This window comes from Carassius carassius, chromosome 8 (genome assembly GCF_963082965.1).
Source record: "Carassius carassius chromosome 8, fCarCar2.1, whole genome shotgun sequence".
Lineage (NCBI taxonomy): Eukaryota > Metazoa > Chordata > Actinopteri > Cypriniformes > Cyprinidae > Carassius > Carassius carassius.
This window is the reverse complement of record NC_081762.1, coordinates 9,671,709-9,691,446: the sequence shown is the minus strand read 5'-3', so window position 1 is coordinate 9,691,446 and position 19,738 is coordinate 9,671,709. Positions and strand designations below refer to the sequence as shown.

Here is a 19,738-nt window from a genome sequence, read left to right as displayed (position 1 = left end):
ACATTATATGGCCATAAATGCAGTCCCATAGAAGAACACCTGAGCCTGTGGTGTCGTCACCAATGTGGGCGTGGCGACGGCGCTGGTCAGAGCAGAGGCCGCGAGAGCGAGCGCAGTAATTCCCGGTGTACGAGCGCATGATGATGTACTTCAGTTCACCGGAGTTCGTCCGGTAATGTCATGAGTGGGAACGTCTCGGAAACCATCTGGTCTAGATAAGATGAACACACCAAGAGGAATTGTTATGTTTTTGAAGACAAAGTAAACTTCGAGGAGCGTTTGTTTGGATGAAATTAACAGAAAAAACGTTAGGATATAATATAAACATAACATCACAACGGACAGGTAAGTTACTAAAAGTAATTACACACTGTTTTAATTAAGTGGGAACACGCATTGAGACTGTATGGGATATGAAAAGAAAAAGAAAGACAGTTTAACGTTAAGTCTTTTTAAAAAGTGCCATTACTTTGTCCAAGGACTCTTTAATGTCAATAAACGGACAAGAAAATGTATATTTGCTGCATTATACAGTGTTTTTTTTTTTCAAAGTCTTTCAAAAATGTAAAATTTTAAAATGTTTATTCATTCCTTATGTTGTTAAATACTTAATTGTGTTCGTGTGTGCGCGTTACCGGTTCTGTATTCATTCTGTAAACAAAGACAGCAGTTAAGAGTAAAGAAAAGGATTAGGAGCAGGAAATGCTATTTGGATGTTGAGAATGTGTAACTGAGTGTGCGAAAGAAAGCTCTTTGTGTCTGGCCCTATATCTGTAATCTCCAGGGGCCCCTGTGCTACCTGAGACCTTTTGTGAGGGCCTGCTGCTTTTCTTACCTATAGAGTTCTGTTTAAAAACATGACTTCATGGAGAGAGACTGAGCAAAGAGGATTGAACCAGGGAAAGCAGAGGTGAGGGGTGAAACGGACACAGAAAAGATCATACTAAGTAGGATCAGGATCATTTTTGCGGTGGAGATGGGGAAAGTAACAGATGAATGTAAAACATCAAAGAGACAAACATGGGTCAGTTTATAAAGCATTAAATAATACATAGGCGTCTTAAATCAGTGTTCATATATAGCCTATAAAAATACTAAATTATTTTTAAATAAATGTTATTTTATATTGTAATAATTTAAATATTTGTATTTATTAAAAATACTTTTATTATTATAATGAATTTTTAATAAAAAAAAAAAACCCCGATACTATAGCAATAAAATGGCATATATGGCAATAACAAAATAGGAGAATATTTATCATAGGTCAGCGAACCCAGTGAATGTGTGTGGCCTGAGTCTGAAGTGTGTTAACAGCACAGTTGTTGTTGTTAACTGTGTCATTACGAGGGGGGAAGTACCATAAAAGTCAATGCATCGTAAACAAGGAACCTCTCGTTATTTCATGCTGCAAATATGATGGGAATGCTTTCTCTGTAACTTTAAATCAGTTCCATTTAATTTTGCTGATCTAAAGATCAGACCTGAGATTCTCAGGAACAATTGATCTGATTGCAAATGCATTGATTTCTCACAAAGAGGCATTTGAAGCGAGGTCATTCCCTGCCTTCAAGTGTCATTGCTTTTGAGCTTTTGACCTTTTAGAGTTTCTTGGTCTAATGATTTAACAATGATTCTTCAGATTATTTAAACATTATCTACTGTATATTAGAGAACTTGAAGTGCTTTTAATCGGTTAATCTTGAGTTGATCAAAGTCAGGAAACCTCTTAACCTCAGCAAACAGAGATCTAGTCATTAGTAAGAGCTGCTCAGCATGCAAAAGAGTCCTGTGTTAGTCAGAACCCCCCTCTGAGAATACATGCGGCCTTCTTCACAGCGAATAAGAAAAGGAAGAGGGGATCAATAGAATTGGGGTGACAAATGGGAGGGGGTGAAGGGCATGTTTATAGTCACTTTGGTGACTGACAGCACACAAGGTGGTGAGGGGGGTAAACATCTTGGAAATGAGAGAGCACAAGAAAAATGAAAGAAACAGGGTTCTTCTAAACTATTTTTGACACGTTGTTTATATTAAAGATTAAATGTGTATTTAAAAGGACATAGTTACCCAAAAATGAAAATTCTGTTATTCACTCAACCCTCACGTCTTTCCAAAATTGTACGATTTTTCTTTTTTCTGTGGAACACACAAGAAGATATTTTAAAGATCGTTGGTGACCAAACAGCTTGATCCCATTGACTTTTATATAAACAAAACTAAACAAAACCTGCAACTGCTTGATTACCAACATTCTTCTTCATATCTTCCATGTTCCACAGAAGAAAGCAAGTCATACGGGTTTGGAATGATACGAGGGTTAGAATCTTTATTTTTTGCTGGACTATGCCTTTAATTAATACTTTATCTTTGATATAAACAATAGAGGTTTGCAATGACATGAGGGTGAATATATGATGAGAGAAATGTCATTTTTGGGTGGACTATCCCTTTAAAATAGAGCAGTGTGAACATTCTTAAAAACACATTTCTGTTAGAAGAAATAAGTCATACAGATTTGAAACAAGATGGGTGAGTACAAAATTACAGTTTGAATTTTCCTGGTAAACTGTTGCTTTAAAATGTAAGGTTCATTGGCTTCTTTGATGGCCCAGATCACAAAATGAATTCTTCAGTACAATTCAGAGGCTCCACTGAAATGTCAAAAGTGCATTTTCCTCTGTTTCGGGTGCTAATCCAGTTGCTAATGGTGACAACCTTCGGGTGAGTCATGAACTGAATACAGTGTGCCAGTGATGCACCTGCAATCACCACACACTCAAACACATGCCTAAGTATACACACTTGTATGCAGCTGCCGACCTGTACTTAACTCATTGTACACTGTACTTTCTCCTATTGTCCGGCATGTTTACTCTTTGGGAGAGGGACCCAGTGTGAACATGACATCAGTAGATTATGAAAGAAGGGAGGGGAATGTCAAAACATAGGCTGTAAGAAAATCACAGGACATTTAAAAGAAAGCTTGGAAAGAAAGTTGTTGACTTTCAGCCATCACAACAAAATGTTGCGTGATTCTTAGAGAGTAATGAACAATACATGCTTTGTTTTACTAGATGCAGGTTTTATTATGTATGTATATATTATGTAGGTTTCTTACTTTTGAACTTAAGGTCATTTGTCAACAATACTACTAACATGAAATAATGCATCTTATTCTAATAATAATAATAATAATAATTCTTTTTTATTTTTATGTTTTTTTTTACATATTTATTTTTGGCATTTTCTGCCTTTATTTTGATAGGATAGCATAATGACAGGAAGCAAAATGGGAGGTGGTGGGGGTGGGAAAGGTCCATGAGTTGGGACTCAAACTCGGGACGCCTGAAGCGCAACGGCAAATAAAACTTATTTATTTTCAGGATTTTTAAAAAATATTTAAAAAGGTTTGCTGCATGGTTAAAATAGGCCTAAGCTACGCATAAAAAAAGTGTTTTTAGAGAAAAAAAAATTAAGTGCCTAAGGCACACCTGTGCAATAATCATGCTGTCTAATCAGCAGCTTGATATGCCACACCTGTGAGGTGGATGGATTATCTCGGCAAAAGAGAAGTGCTCACTAACACAGATTTAAACAGATTTGTGAACAATATTTGAGAGAAATAGGCCTTTCGTGTACATAGAGAAAGTCTTAGATCTTTGAGTTCAGCTCATGAAAAATGGGTGCAAAAACAAAAGTGTTGCGTTTATAATTTTGTTCAGTGTAATTAAAATTGTATAATATAGGCAATTATTTTTGTCATCAAATCCCCACAACCCTTATAACATCTAAGTATGTAAGGCTAAGCAATATAAGCTAAAAGCATTCAACCACCTCCGCAACATGGGCATGAGTGGTATTTGAGGCAGACTATTTGTTTATTTGACCAATGGCAGTTGGACTGAAGTGTTCAGGAAACCTGTCTGAAAACAGTAATTATTCTTTCAGCCATGCCATTGCAGGGTTAGCAGTGTAGAAAAGCTCACACTTCACCTTTAAAGACATCAGATATGTTCAATAAAAATCCACCGTCCACTTCTACACCTCTGTTGAGAAATGAATCAGGAGGTAATTTGATCTGTCCATTGTTTGGGGCTAGACTCTAAAGTTAGGGTAGAGTTGGTGGAATAGGAGTGAAAGAGTAAATGTATCACAGAGAGGACTGTAAAAGAGGCCCAGGAGTGGTGGAGGAGTGAAAGACAAAAAAGGGGGGGGGGGGGTCGGGGGGTGTATAAAAGACAGAAAGTTGCTGTTCTCATGTGTCTAGAGGAAAAAAGCGCTGACTGCCTTCATGGTGACATAATGTGATTATGGTATTATCAGTAATCTTGTGATGATCTTGTGGAATTTTAAAAGCTATGACATCTGTGTCGAACAGATGTACACAGAGACCAAAATAATGCCACACCTGCCAAAGTTCAAAATTTAGCAGCCAAAATATCAAAACTGTATTTTTCATTATTTTTATTAATATGTATTTGTTCCTATGAAAGATGTAATTATATAGTGATTTAATCTTTGCATATTTGCAACTCGTGTTCTGGAGGAAAAAAAAACAAAACTTTTGGCATCCTGGATAAACCAGAATTTCCACTGACATTTTCTTCTTTTGCCTTGAATCAGATCTTTTGAATCAGATCACATATTTATTCCACGAATCAGTTGATCCATTTCACAAAATACAAATGATTTGTTCATGAAACGACTTGATTTGGTTCATGAGTTGAACATTTTGACTCAGTGTTCCAGTTTCAGTGGAACTGCCCAGAAGATTGTCAGTAAATTATGACTTTAATATAGTCCACAAGTTGTATGGACCACTTTTAAGATCCTTTTATGGTGCTTTTGTTTCCTTTTTTAATTTTTTGTCACATACAGCCCTTTGGTTTAGAACAACATGAGTTTGAATAAAAGACAGTAGAAACATGCTGTTTAAGAACAAATATTCATATTTGATAAGCATTATATACAGTGCAATGACAGTTTTGTTGTTAGGAAACAATGAACTTTGACCTCTTCGATCGCTACAGTCCCAGCCTCTACATCCTCGTTTCTACAGTCCATTCACTTTCTCTCATTGTACATGCTTGCACACAAAGGTGTGGAACAGGTGGTGGCAGCCTTATCTCAGCCTGTTGGCAGACTGCGTCTTTGTGATGTGTGCATTCATGGACAAATTATTTGTAGAGCATTACTCGCTTTTAATGTTTGCTGCAAACAGGGATAGAGAGACAGAAGCTATTTTACTTGAGAGGAAATGGTTTTATATGTGTGGTTCACAATGCATTCCTATTAGAATAGACATAAAGAAAAGGATTGAAGCAGAACCACTCCAGACGATTTCAAAACAGTGTTATGTAATAAATGATAACCATAGAGACCTTGGGGAAGAAAGCAAGAGGAAGGTAAAATTAGAGATAAACAGTCTTGGAGTGAAAACATTCTCCAAAGCTGTTCCCAGCATATCACGCACTTTCCATAAATTCCTTCATTTTTTTTAATGAATTGTGAAATAGCCTTGCTTTTACGATGGGGTGAATTTTCTCATGTGCTGGAATTTTATTGCAGTTATAAACTGAACTGTGATATGATATTAGATACCAGGCTTATTTACACTGCAAAAAAGTTACATATGTTACATATGCTGGAAATACGGGCAACACCTTATTAGCTGGTTTTATGAAAGTCAAAAATATTTTATATGACTGAATAACCTGACTATGTTAGGTTACACCAATAATAGTAATTTTTTAAGTGTCACATCAGGTTAAATAAGCAGTGCACCTTACCTTAAGAATGGACTTTCATCTAGAAAGATTTTCATCTGGCTGATGATAAACACACATGGCTCTTTTGACTTTTTGCCTGAAAGCAGCCACCTAGCATCTAACACACCTTAGAAACTGGATAACAATGTGTTAAAAACTAATCAGCAAACCATAGCAACAATATAGTACACTGATATCAGTGTTGGGGAAGCTACTTTGAAACTGAAAGGTTTTTCAAAATTTGAAGTAGTCATGCTACAGTTTTGAAAACTTTAAGTATACTATTAACTACAAACAAAAAACTAGTACATTAAAGTAACTGAACAATATACATATTTTAGAAGTAAAACATATACTATCCAATGGCCTAATCAACCAACCTGTGTTTTTGGATACAGCACCATTCCTTGGGCATTTACAATGTGTGTATAAAATCAGATAATTAGTTACATTATATACACATAATTTTGAATTTAGCCATGCTTTAGTGGTGGTTTGGATATGTAACAGATGTAATGGATATAACTTTTCATTATGATAAAAAAAATTTGAACCATTTACCCAAGCACATTTTCCTGAAATTGTAATGTCATATTTTGATCTGTAGGGGGAGCAGTGAAGCTATAATCTGAGTATGGGCCCTGAGGAGCTGCCTGACCTTATGGACACGGTATGTATTTGTGAATATGTGTGTCTGTCTGAGTAAAGATCCATGTGTACCAATTATGTGCCAATAATTTAGCATAATTTTTTTGTTCTGACTTTCACTCATTACACCCAGATGTCGAGCACTCCTCCTCCCTCTCCTCGTCCTGTCTGTTCATCATTCTCACCTCCTTACTGCTCTCCACCGTTCGTGACCTTACGCTCCCCTGCCACTCGTCACCTGACTCAGCTCGACCCCTGGAGGAGACACAGCTGGGAACCTGGAGCTGTTGCACAGGGATATCCACCCAATGACACACGCAGGTAAAAATTTTTTATCTGTACTGACATATATTATAATTATGAATAAACTTAATATAATTTGTGTGTAGTTTCAGATATACAGGTGCATCTCAAAAAATTTGAATATTGTGAAAAAGCTAATTTTTTGTAACATTTCAAAAGTGAAACTTTCATATATTCTAGATTCTATACATGTAATGTTTTAGTTTTGATGATTAGAGCTTACAGCTCATGAAAGTCAAAAATCCAGTATCTCAGAATATTAAAATATTTCCTAAGATCTTTTCTTTTTTTTTTTGCAAAACATAAAAGTATAAGTTCTTTAAAGTATGTTCATTAATGCATGCAAAACTTGGTCAGGGCTCCTTTAGCACAAAATTCCACCATCAGTGATGTGTGGCATGGTAGCGATCAGCCTGTGGCACTGCTGAGACACTATTGAGCCTTCGGCTTCTTTCTTTCAGTTTCTCATCTTTCTCTTGAAAATATCCCATAGATTCCATATGGGGTTCAGGTCAGGCATGTTGGCTGGCCAATCAAGCACAGTAATATCATGGTCAGCAGACCACTTGGAAGTGGTTTTGGCACTGTGCTAAAGTGCTGCTGGAAAAAGAAACCAGCAATCAGAAGCTTGTCAGCAGATGGAAGCATTAAGTGCTCAGAAATCTTCTGGTAGACGGCTGCATTGACGTCACAGCACCCAAATCATCACTGACTTCAGAAACTTCCCAGTGGACTTCAAGCAACTTGGATTATGTGCCTCTCCAGTCGTCCTCCAGACTCCAGACCTTGATTTCCAAATGAAATGCAAAATTTACTATATATTATCTAAAAAGATGACTTTGGACCACTAAGCAGTAGCCAGACCTTCAGAATGACGGCTTGAAGGTCTGGAATTCATGGCAGCTTTCTTTGGCTAAGGCCCGCCCATGTGGCTACTTGACCGATATGTCAAACAACCAATCAAGTATCATTCAGTGTCACGTTTAGGGGTGTAAAAAAGGTCGCCACAATAGCAGACCAGTGTGTAAAACTCTCTGACATATTTTAAATATTCTATGCCGCAAATTTTCAATATTTCACATACTTTTGAAACTAGTCATCACAGTTGTAAACACTACAGCTTTCTTCTTTTGTGAGGGGGTTTGGTGGCACGGCATCTTTATTTCCAGGCGGAATGTTAAAGAACGCGACACACGTGTCTCTTGGAAATCCTGTAGAGTTCAACCAATCTGATGATGACTTCGACACTCCTGAAGTGTTTCCACTTTTGTGTCCCATATGCATCAGACGTTTAGCCAACGGTCCATGTCTGAGACTACCGAGCAACAGTCCAGTTCTTTTTCTCCTTAGCCCAGGTAAGATGCTTCTGACGTTGTTTCTGTTTCAGAAGTGGCTTGGTAGCCCTTTTCCTGAAGACGTCTCAGCATGGTGATTTTTTAATGCACTGACTCCAGCTTCAGTCCACTCCTTGTGAAGCTCTACCAAGTGTTTGAATCAGCTTTGTTTGACAGTATATTCAAGCTTGCGGTCATCCCTGTTGCTTGTACACCTTTTCCTACCCTATTTCTTCCTTCCAGTAAACTTTGCATTTAATATGCTTTGATACAGCACTCTGTGAACAGCCACCCCTTTCAGTAATGACCTTCTGTGATTTACCCTCTTTGTGGAGGGTGTCAGTGATTGCCTTATGGACCATTGTCAAGTCAGCAATCTTCCCCATTATTAAAGTTTCAAAAAACAAGACATTCCTGGAATTTATATTGTAGTGCTGATAATTTAATGAAACTCAAATGTTAATATTCTAATATTTTGAGAAACTGGATTTTAGACTTTCATGAGCTGTAAGCTCTAATCATGTTTTAATTAATGTTTTACATTACATGTAATGATTCTAGAATAAAGGAAAGTTCACTTTTTGAATTTTGATGCACCTGTAATTTTTATAATTACAAATTGTAATTTAATATATTTTAATAATAATTTATTTTTAAAACATATTATTTTTGATAATTTACTCTTTTCTATTTTAATATATTTTAAAGTAAATTATTGTGATGGTACGGCTGAATTTTCAGAAGCCATTACTCCAGTCTTCAGTGTTGCATGATCCTTCAGAATTCTAATATGCTGATGTGTTGCTCAAGTGACATTTCACATTATTATCAATGTCGAAAACAGTTTTTTCTCCCACCCAAAAATTATAACTTTTGTGAAAAACCTGATGCATTTTTAGGATTCTTTAATGAATAGAAAAAAGCAGCATTTATTTGAGATACAAGTAATTTGTAAAAGTATAAATCTCTTTAGTATATTTTGTACAGTTTAATGCATCTTTGTTGAGCTAAAGTATACATTTTTCAAAAACAAAATCTTAGTGACCCCAAATTTTTTAATCGTGTAATATAACTTTTTGTCAGCAAACAGAAATTAATGGTTAACCCTGTAGAATTAGATTTTTACAGCATATTTTGTTATATATTATTATTATTATTATTACCTTTAAGGTTTTTTTAACCGTTTTATTGTATGTTTTGTTTAATAATTATTTATTTTTTGCAGTAGTCTTTTAGGATGCACTAGTTGCATCAGAATTGCACTATATATAAATGAACTAATGGACCATGTTAATTTATAACAAAATGCATATACACGTATATAAAGGCTTCCTGGTATGTGCATTTTTTCTTATTCCACATTGTGCTGTATTACTCTTTCTCTTTCACAAACATTTGTCCATGGCTGTCCTGATATAGGGCTTCTACTGTGTCACTCTGTGGACTATTATTGTGAGATCACCACCAGCCAGTGCCAATGTACTCAGTGAGGAGACAGAGAGAAACACACGCACAGATAACAACACACACAGAATTACATAGGTCTCTCTAGTAAGGATCTAACATTACACTGCAGCGTGGGTCATTTTTAGGTTAGCATTAAAGATGTCAACTTAAAATCATCCAACGGTAGACGAAAGAGTGAGATTGACATTTTTACATGTATAATATTACGATTTTGTATATATTTGTGTTTGCATATGTGTAGGTTTGTTTATATTATTGCAGATGTCCTATGGAACTTATAATTTGTGGTACTTCATAATTATAGTGATCAGACAACAGGACAAAAAACAAGTCTGACCTTCAGTTACTTACCTTGTTGGATCATGTTATGTATTAACAATGTATGTGAATAAAAATTTTATTCTCTCTCTTCTCAGTGTTAGTCTTGAAGATCTGGATCCGGATGAGATGTCCTTAGTGCTAAACGGTGCACTGAGGTCAAAAAGAGCTCGAGAGGCCCGCAGGTCTGTCACTCAAGCTTCCCTGACATCACTCACCGAGGAGGAAGTTGGAGCAGAGCATCAGGAACATCATCAATCAGCGCTGGAGGTTAGAACATACACACAGAGCTTCTGTGAGCTGCATTACTATGTACTGTTTACTTACAGTTAGTAGCCACCTTCTAAGCTATGGAAAAAAAAATGAACGTAACTTTATAAAACTGAACGTAACTTTTTCAGAATCTATCAAATATATGCCATTACAAAAGAAGAAAAACACAATGAAAATGAAAAAAAAATTAACTCCGTCACACAAATTTAACAGGCTCTTTAAATATGGTTCATTCTTTGTTAATGTTTTTCAAATATTCATTTTCGCTAATCGTAGATTCTGAATGCATTGCCACAGATTTCGCTTATGCTTCGCAGTTTTTCATTTAGTATTTTGACACAAACCTCTCATGGGGGCGGGCTTAACAGTGATATGGAGTATATAATATATTTAGACAAAATTTTATACTTAAATTCTACAATGGTGCATTAAATTCATCAAAAGTGGCACTTTTTTGTAACAATGTACAATGTCAAATAATTTCAGATAAATTTCAAATAAATTGTTTTCACGGCCAGAAAAAAAGTATCATCATTTTAAAACTATCAAGTAAAAACATTTTATTTAACTATTATACAAAAATATTAAGCAGAAACCACCCTTATCGTTATTGAAAAGAGGAAATGGTTCTTGAGTAATGGCTGCTGAAAATTCAGCTTCACACACACATCGCAGAAATAAATTACTAATTATTGTTAACAATGATTATTAAAATATAAAAGTTATATAAAATATAAAGTTATATTTCATAATACAGCTATTTTTAACTGTATTTCTGTACTGGCCCTAAATTTTTGAACAGTAGTGTAGATGAAATATTGAGTCTTAATCAGATAACTGCTTTGTAAATTTCTCCCTCAGGTGCAGTCCAATCAGATGCATGGCTGCAGTGTCTCCGCCCCCAGCCTGTGTATCATGCAGCAGATGCCCAGAAGCTCCGCCCCTCGCCCGCGTTCCTACTGCCATGGTCAGTTGAGTGTGTTTGGGGTTTCCAGCTTGTTTACAAATTAAGTCAAATGAAACATTCATTTATGTTTCCTATGTGGTTCTTTCCCTCACTTATTTTATGTTCATTTTATTTTACAGTGTCCTCCCTAAAAATAAGCGTTCAAATATTTTGTGTCCACTATGTTTCTGACTCTTAATGACAGTTTGCCCTGAAACTGAAACAGATATTAAGACAACATTACTTCATGAACAGTCCAAGTTCTGTTTCCTCAAATCAGAACATTTTTCTTGTCTTGTTCGGTGTAATCTAGAGAGTGTTTCGTACCACCAGATTGGAGGATCATCTCACAGGTGTGTCTCGGTTCTGGCTTGTTTTAATCATTAATATCCCAATATATTCAATTGTAAATATCCATATTTTTAATTTCTGATACAGTATAGACAGCGAGTTTGCTTCTCCGGATTGGGACATAGATAGAGGGCAAATAAAGGCTGAGGGGCACAAAAACAAAGAGGATGCCTCAGGAAATCGTCTGGAGCGAACACTGAGCTTCCTGCGCAAGATGGCTGCTAAAAGCAAGGTAGGAGCCCAGCTTCCTGTCCACTCCTGTGCTTACTGTGTCAAAAGGCAAACCTACGTTGATGACCAGTATCATTTCTGGTTGGCTGTTATTTTAATCTGTCTTTAGAAGAGAAGTGATACCAGTTGCATATGGCATAATGCTCCTTTTAGTTCAGGTGAGGGGACAGTGTAGTAAAACTGGACAATAGTCCCATTCCAGTCCAACAGAGGGCAGAGTGAGACAATCCTGCTGAAAAGGCAACTGGAAAATTAAGCATAAACCCTGTGTCTCCCTCCTCCACTTGTTCTCTGTAAAATTTCAGTTACTGCCATTATTATTAGCTCTCAAACTAATAATACTCGCTCTATACTTTCACTTAGCTCCCGGCTGAAATTCCACAGCTTGGTTTGTGCTGAGAATCAGATTCCAGCTTTTCATGAATCATAGGAGCCTGGCAAACACTGACTCACTTAGTAGTCAGCTAAAATGTCTCAGAAAGTGCCGCAGAGTCTGCAGGTTTGACATCTTATCAAAGCCATAATCATTTATTTTATTAAATTCAGAAAGGTTCCAGCAGTTTCATGCCTTTTTGTGTTTAAGAGACAGCCTTTCTACAGTAGAACACAAAAGATATTTTGAAGAATGTTGGTAACAGTATTGGTTAACATTGACTTCCGTTATATGGTCAAAAAAGCATTTCTCAAAATATTGTCTTTTATGTTCCCCAATATTTTCAGGGCGAACTATCCCTTCAGGTTTCAATTAATTGACGTGATCTATGGTTTAAGAAACACTCACTGAACCATCAGAAAGTACTGTGCACCATTAGTTAATGTGATCTTGGGAGAGTGAGATGCAATATTACTGTAAAACCCATATGACAGAACGAATAAAGCCCCTTTCGTAGTTGTTTTAAGGATGGATGGCAGTCAAAAATACTGTATTTGACCCAGTTCAGTACTATGACACATGAGGAAGCAGGGTTTTATGCTTGAGTGATGATAGGTCTGAAGATGACATTGTTTTTGAGTCAGTATCGCAGTGCTTGTGAGACAAAGTCCTCGTTTGTTCACATTAGTGCTTGTCATGTTCATGGACTGTCAGATCTTTGTCTGTTTCAAAGTTAAAAAATAAAAAAGCAATTATGAGAATGTTAACTTAGTATTCCTAAAAGATTTGAATTTGCTTTAACTACATTACAATTCAAAAGAAAAAATTATAGTTATAATAGTAATATTTAGAATATTATTACAATTGAAAATAATTGTATAAAAAAAGTATATAAAAATCGGAATTTTCAGTAGCCATTAATTCAGTCTTCAGCATCACAACCTTCCAAAATCATTCTAACACACTGATTTGCTGCTCAAGAAACATTATTATCAAAGTTGAAAACCATTGCACTGCTTAATAATTTATGTTTAGATTTTTTTATATTCTATCTATAATGGATAGAAGTCCAAAAGAACAGATTTTATTTGAAAGATATTTTTTTGGTAGTGTTTACTGTCACATTTGTTATATACACTATAAACTCTCATTGTTCACATATGTTACATTTTATGTATATGTGAGTATACATATATATAATTTTATAATTTACTGTTTTCAATTTCCCATTGCAGACACATATAAAATATTAGCATTTTTATTATTTGCATTTAGAGGAAAAATTAAGTCACAATTGTGAATGAAAGATGCAATTATCTTTTTTTATTATTTATTTATTTTTGCCCTGACAAGGAAATAGGTTTTCATGTAAACTTTACCATGTGTCATTTCAAACCAATATAAACTTATAAGGTCAAGACTCATCACTTTTACTGAGTTATCATTTAAACTCTTATCATCACAGCCAAAGGTCTGTTTGAATTGCCAGTCTTTCCATGACATCATGGCACTAAACATCACACATGTGCTTTTTTAGATCTTAAGGGAGCTTCGACAGAATTGGCACTCGTGATTAGTCGTCCACTTTAGGGAATATTGTTTTCATGCCAGGCCCGCAGGCTCCAACACAAACAGTCCAGCAAAAGACGGGAGGAGTTTTATTAGACAGCCTGTTTTTTTTTGTAAAGCAAGCTGGATCGTTTGCCTAAATAGCAACGTCTTGTTTTAAATAGTTGTTTAAAACCACATTACCAGATTTATAGTACAGTCTACAGTTTTCTCTAAATACGTGTTATAAGTAACACCCTTCTGTCTGAGGTTTTGTTTAAAACGTTCTTCTGCATTATGTTTATGCATTTGATAGATCACATTCAAATGATCAGCTGGGAAGCACAGACAGACTTTCATGTGACTAGACTTCCTTGGAAGCGCTTTCTGCTTTTCTCTTTCTCTCTTTCTGTCAGTTCCAGACGCTTATATGTGCATGCACACACACAAACAATCACACATGGGTCCAGTCAGCTGTTTGAAGCCTGATCTGGTCCCATTCACACATAGGGAGGAAGGAGCTTGTGAAAGGACAGACCACAGGCACAAACTCAAAGCAGCATGACCGGCTTTGTTTTTAACTTTGTTAGCATTTAGGTATTAATTCTTTACCGTTTAGAGGGAACTTTTTGATTGTATTGTACAACATTTTCAGCTTTGAAAAGTTATTTTAAACTTTAAGATAAGGCATCATTTTATTATTAAACTTATTTGTAGCAAAAGCTGTGTAGCAAATATAAATATGGTAATCATGTTTAGTAAAGCGTTTTCTTTCTGTGTGGTACCACCACAGTGCAGGAAAATGTGTATCATTGTGTGTGTGTGTGTGTGTGTGATGATTATTAGCCGCAAAGTAAACAGTCTGGCAGAGTCATCTCATCGTCTGGCCTGTTTCCTCCTCCCATTATCTTTAACTCTCAGCCGTCCCCTCTGTTTTCCTTGTATCCTTCAGTTGCTCTTTCTGTCCCATCTGTTATTAACTCGCATATTTCTCTTTTCTGCACCCCTTTACATTTACATCTTAACAGATAAACGTTAAGCATTACACATTACAATCTTCCTTTCTTACCACAGTACCATAAAATACATTTAATAAAGTGGGAATTACCCAGCGAGTGCAAAGGACACCTGCTCTTGAAAATATTGCTGTTAGGATTTTTTACTGGCAATCATTTTTCAGCAACTGTGTCTCCCCTCGCTGATGGCCATTTGCTGCACTGTTTACTCCAAGCTGTTGGGAGACTCACAAAGCCACAGAGGCGTCCGTAGGGTGGACCGCAGGGCCTTTTTTGAGGTTATAACACCTTTGCACTGGTTTGGCAATCCCGCTACAGGAGCAAACATCTGTGAAACATATCAGCAGGAGCCCCTCCCACACCCCTGTTGACCGATTGGGATCTGGACTGTTTTGAAATGGAAAGGTGAATGAGATTATAAAATAAGTGTGAAAATATTAGGTAAAGTTGTCTCCACATTTATGTCTATCTATCTGTGTGTGTGTGTTTGTGTGTGTGTGTGTGTGTGTGTGTGTGTGTGTGTGTGTTTGTGTAAATGTTTATTGACAGTGTGACAAGAACAAAATATAACTTCCTAACTTCTATTCTAACTTCTAACTGATGCTGCATCTCACTTAGCCAAAATCTGAAATACACTCATGAATACAATTGTGCACACACACACATTCACCTTTAGGCTTCACGTTGTGTAGTGTGTCACAATCTGTGCTGAATGACAGGCCTCATGGGCTTCAGCCTCCAGAACCTGGTCATTATCTCTGCAAAAACACACAGAGACACACAGTCCTCACTATAACTCCTACTGTCATAAACACGCGAAGAAAAACACATTTTCCCGTCTGCCGCAGAAAGCATCTCTGAAGAGAGCCTCCTCTATTGAGTGGTAAACCACAGCAACGCTCCCTCTCTCTTTCATTCTCTCTCTTTCTATCCATCTATTTCAGTGTAGAATCATGGCCACATTTAACACCCACTATCATTGTAACTACCAGCTTCAGTGTAATGAAGATTAATGCAAAATGCATACAACACATAAACGAGCTCTATTTCTCTGATCATTTAATCTATATCTATGTAAAATCACAAAATAACTTATTTGCTTTTAGATCAGGAGACTTGGAGATCCAGATATGTTTCGTTTAATTATCAGCTTTGACTTACATGTTTCTCTTAAAATAGGATGAAATGCTTAAATTACATTGAAAACAAATGCATGTATAAATGTTTATTTGAGTTCATATTGAAATCTCTGGCACATATTGAGACCTTGACATTTTACTCAGGAGCAAAATCTGATAAGCAGAAGACAGGTTTTCAGTTTGTTTTAAATCTAATTCCCGAAATGTATTCTTTTTATAAAAAAAAAAATCTATTGAATAAACAGTTTAACCCTAATATTTATCTTCTGATGTATGTGAGCTTATTATTATTATTATTTACTTATATATATTTCAAAAACATTTGAAAATAATGATGAGAAGGAAAAATATCAAAAGTTGTAGATAATTAAAAAAAAAAATATATATATATATATATATCAACAGTGTGAATTTAAAATGGGATTTTATTTTATTTGACTTTTCCCCAAATACACTGAAAGTCATTTTGAAAAGGAAAAAAAGCTGTAATTTAATGTTTTTTTTGTTTTGTTTTGTTTTAAAGCTACAAGTAATTAAGAAAAGCAAAAATAGCAAGTTAGAGAATGTAAAAAAGTGGGATATAACTTTAAAAAGTGAAATTGCATTTATTTATTGAATTAATTTACACAATTTACACATTGAAAGTAATTGTGAAAAGGCAAAAATAGCTGCATTCGAACATAACTTATTTGTTATTTTCTAATACATTGAAAGAAATTATAAAAAAGAAAATATAACAAAAGTTAGAGATGTAAAAAAAAGTGTCTGTGGGGGGGGATTGGGATATAATTTTAAAACATAAAATTTTATGTATGTGTGTGTATGTATGTATTTATGTACGTATGCACATATTTATTTATTCATTTATTTAATTATTTTCTGAGATCAAATGAATGATGAATAACAAGATCAGCCTATTAGATCAGTCAGTGTAGTCAGTGTACTTGTTGAACTGGTACTGATTATGAAGTGGCATCTCGCTTATTAGCATTTGTTAGCATAGCTTGCAGCAGATCACTCCAGTAACCTCAGCATTATACGAGTACAGAGGCAGCCCTCCAAAACTCACTGAAGACAGAGTATTCATCATTATTGATCTGGTCAGGAGTGCTGCAGGGGTGGAAATCTGACTGCTAATAAACAACAGAACTAATCCCATGCCACACATTTGTTATACCAACACAAGGAAGAAAGCTTGTGTGCATGAAATTAAAGAAATTGTTAGTAAGAGGGAGAGGTAGAAGAAGTGTTGAAACACTTGTGTGGAAGTCCGCCCACAGTGCAATCTGTCCTTCCTCAGAGACAGTCAACCAAAGAGCGAGCAAGAGAGAAAGACTCAGAGAGAAAGAGAGAATGGTGCTTCACTATTTAAAGTTGAAGAGCTAGTGGATTTCACAGAAAGAGACGTCATATACTCGTTTTCTGCCAGAATAGTGATGGTGAATGGTGGAGGGATGGCTTTTTGAGAGCCGAATGTTGATGTAACCCGCTATTTTACTAAATGTCCACAAGCACTGCAGTTTTTGAGAATTTATTTGAACTTACATAATCAAATAATTTAATAAAGCTGGCTTTGGTGTAACAGTCAAACATTTTTATTTTTAACAAGCAATATTCATGGTATTCAATTATAAGCAATGCTAATACAAGTATTTTTTTATTTATATTATATAGTTTTGTGTATATTTATATATATATTAAATCATAGTAAATAGTGTATTTATATATTCAATATAAAATGTGTACACATAGAATTTATATGTGTGTGTGTGTATATAAAGTGTTTATATATATATATATATATATATATATATATATATATATATACCCCCCAATTGGCTTATAGGACACACTAAAAAAGAGGGTTCACAGATGACAAATAAGAAACACTGTGGCATATTTAAAAGAATGCACATTTCCTACTTTATTTGTAAATTAAATTCATCTCCAATACTACTTCTATCTTTTTGGGTTTATCCATTGTTATTCGAATGCTAGTAAAAACCGCCAAATAAGGTCTATGTCTCTGCATCTGCTAAATGATTTTTTATACCCAGCGAATAGGAGTTAAACTCCCACCCAGGTGACACTACTCCAATAACAGACCGTGCAAACTACCCAAATTATCTTTAAAATATTGCCAAGTAACACTGCAATTTTGCAAACAACAGTAAAATAAGAGAAGGACTTTAACTGTAAGCTACATGGGCATGCACAAAACAAAGGGAACAGTAACATCTTAATATTAAAACGTTCAGAGGAATTATGTTTCTTTCTTTTCCTGACATTTGTTATTATTAAAATTGTATATAGTCCAGATTTTTATTAACTTTTTTTATTTACCACTGTATTTTGACAGTAACGTATATATTCAAAATACATTGTCTATGACCAAAAATGTAAGAAGTTATATGTTTCAGTTGAATTTTTTAAAATGTGCTCCGCTTTAGAAAGCATAAAAATATATATTTAGTGGGTTTTTTTTTTTTTTTTTTGATTGAGTTGAGTTGGTTTGGCATCAAACACAATGTGATTTTCAGCAACCGAGATCTGTCAGTAACAGCTAGTTTTTCCACTTAGGCGAGCGCTTAACGGACAGCTTACCTCGCGAATAAAATCAGCAGCAGGCCAGTAAACTAATGAGAACTGAAGAGTCACAGCGACAGAGCGCAGGTGAGAAAGCTGCGGGGAATCCGCTTGCCCGGAAGCTTCCATCACTGATGTAGATTCACCGTTTGTAGGGCCCAATTGTTCAAAATGTAGAGATTGAGACTTTTGGATTTTTTTTTTCACTGAAATAAATGTTTTTGTAATTATACACAGAGTAAAGTACCAAAAAAGGTAAAGTTGGGTACCGGTTAAAAAGTGAACGGTACCCAACCCTACTCTCAACCTCTGCTCATCTAACTCTCTTATCTGTTCCACAACCAGATTATGTAGACCAGATTATGTCGTCTGAGCTACAGTCAGTATTGTTTGATGAATCCAAAATGACTAGATGGGACAGTACATCTGTTGCAAGATTTGACCTTCTTTAATCTTGCTTTAATCTGCTGAGAGATTTGTCTAGCTTTAAACCATGCCACATATTTAAAAAAGAAAAAGCATTCAACCAGGCTTTTGCATGCTTCTGTGAATGTTCCTGTATGGTATAAGAACCCCAAACCTTGCTGCCCACTGTAAACTTTCCAGGCTCCCCTCATAACCCAGCCAAAGTCTAAGTACACTGTTGGCATGGCGACAGATGTGGCCAAGGCGGGAAAAGAATGTCCCCTCCTCTCCCTTCGGCTCTCTTCCCAAAAGAAAACGTCCACCATTTTCTGCCTTTCCCGGTACACAGAGGTGATCTACAGAGGTGCATGCAGAGCCACTCCAATGCTGCAGCATTTAGAAACATTGGATACTTACAGATGTTATATGTTGTAACTAAATCTCTTTATTATTAAATGTTAATTTTCGTTATAAATGAACTATCCATCGTCTCATTTTCATTTAATGTAGTAATTGGTCTGATTTCATTCAAGGGTGTTTTTTGCTCGCTTATGCAGACCACAAGCTTTCCGAAAAATTAGTCTTAGTTCCTTCTAGTGGTACAGTCCTCTCTGAAAAAATGCTGAATAGGTGTTAGTGCTGAAGCTGATGTCATTGTTTGTTTGTTGGATGTCAGCGACCGAGTTTGAAAGTCTCCAGTATTGTTGTTGCTTTAGTACCATCATTACATCATGACAGATGGTAGCATCTATTGTATTTAAACCACACAGAACAGATGTTTCCATCATATTAACTTGTGACAGGCCTAATATTAATATGCAGATATTTTGCATACACTTAAACTGACTGGTATGTCCATAGATATTAATAGCCTACTAATTATATGGGTATAACAATCACAAATATTATCATGATAATTCTATATTTAGAAATGTATGTGATATAATTTTTTTTATTATTATTATTATTTTACACACTATAGCTGATAAAGCATTCTCAAGCTAAAATGATTTATAAATATATATAGTG

The 19,738-nt window shown here is 35.5% G+C and overlaps 1 protein-coding gene across 2 annotated transcripts; it reads left to right on the top strand.

The window, feature by feature from the left end:
* Nucleotides 1–157: 157 nt before the first annotated feature.
* Nucleotides 158–14,281, top strand: LOC132145207 (uncharacterized). Of its 2 annotated transcripts, none has more exons than XM_059556039.1 (8): nucleotides 158–345; nucleotides 6,379–6,441; nucleotides 6,553–6,740; nucleotides 9,940–10,111; nucleotides 10,976–11,081; nucleotides 11,341–11,413; nucleotides 11,499–11,643; nucleotides 13,980–14,281. In XM_059556039.1, the coding sequence occupies exons 2-8, from the start codon at nucleotides 6,406–6,408 to the stop codon at nucleotides 14,043–14,045; spliced, it is 786 nt and encodes a 261-aa protein (XP_059412022.1). In that variant the 5' UTR covers nucleotides 158–345; nucleotides 6,379–6,405; the 3' UTR covers nucleotides 14,046–14,281. The 2 variants fall into 2 exon arrangements, with proteins under 2 accessions (XP_059412022.1, XP_059412023.1); XM_059556040.1 differs by having other exon boundaries at nucleotides 13,880–14,000.
* The last annotated feature ends 5,457 nt before the right edge of the window (nucleotides 14,282–19,738 follow it).

Excerpts from the sequence above, each read along its gene's own strand:
- LOC132145207 (XM_059556039.1), top strand. The coding sequence starts at position 6,406 with ATGGGCCCTGAGGAGCTGCCTGACCTTATGGACACG. Across the intron at positions 6,741-9,939 it reads CCACCCAATGACACACGCAG|TGTTAGTCTTGAAGATCTGG; the intron begins GTAAAAATTTTT and ends CTCTCTTCTCAG. Across the intron at positions 11,644-13,979 it reads AGATGGCTGCTAAAAGCAAG|TTCCAGACGCTTATATGTGC; the intron begins GTAGGAGCCCAG and ends TCTTTCTGTCAG.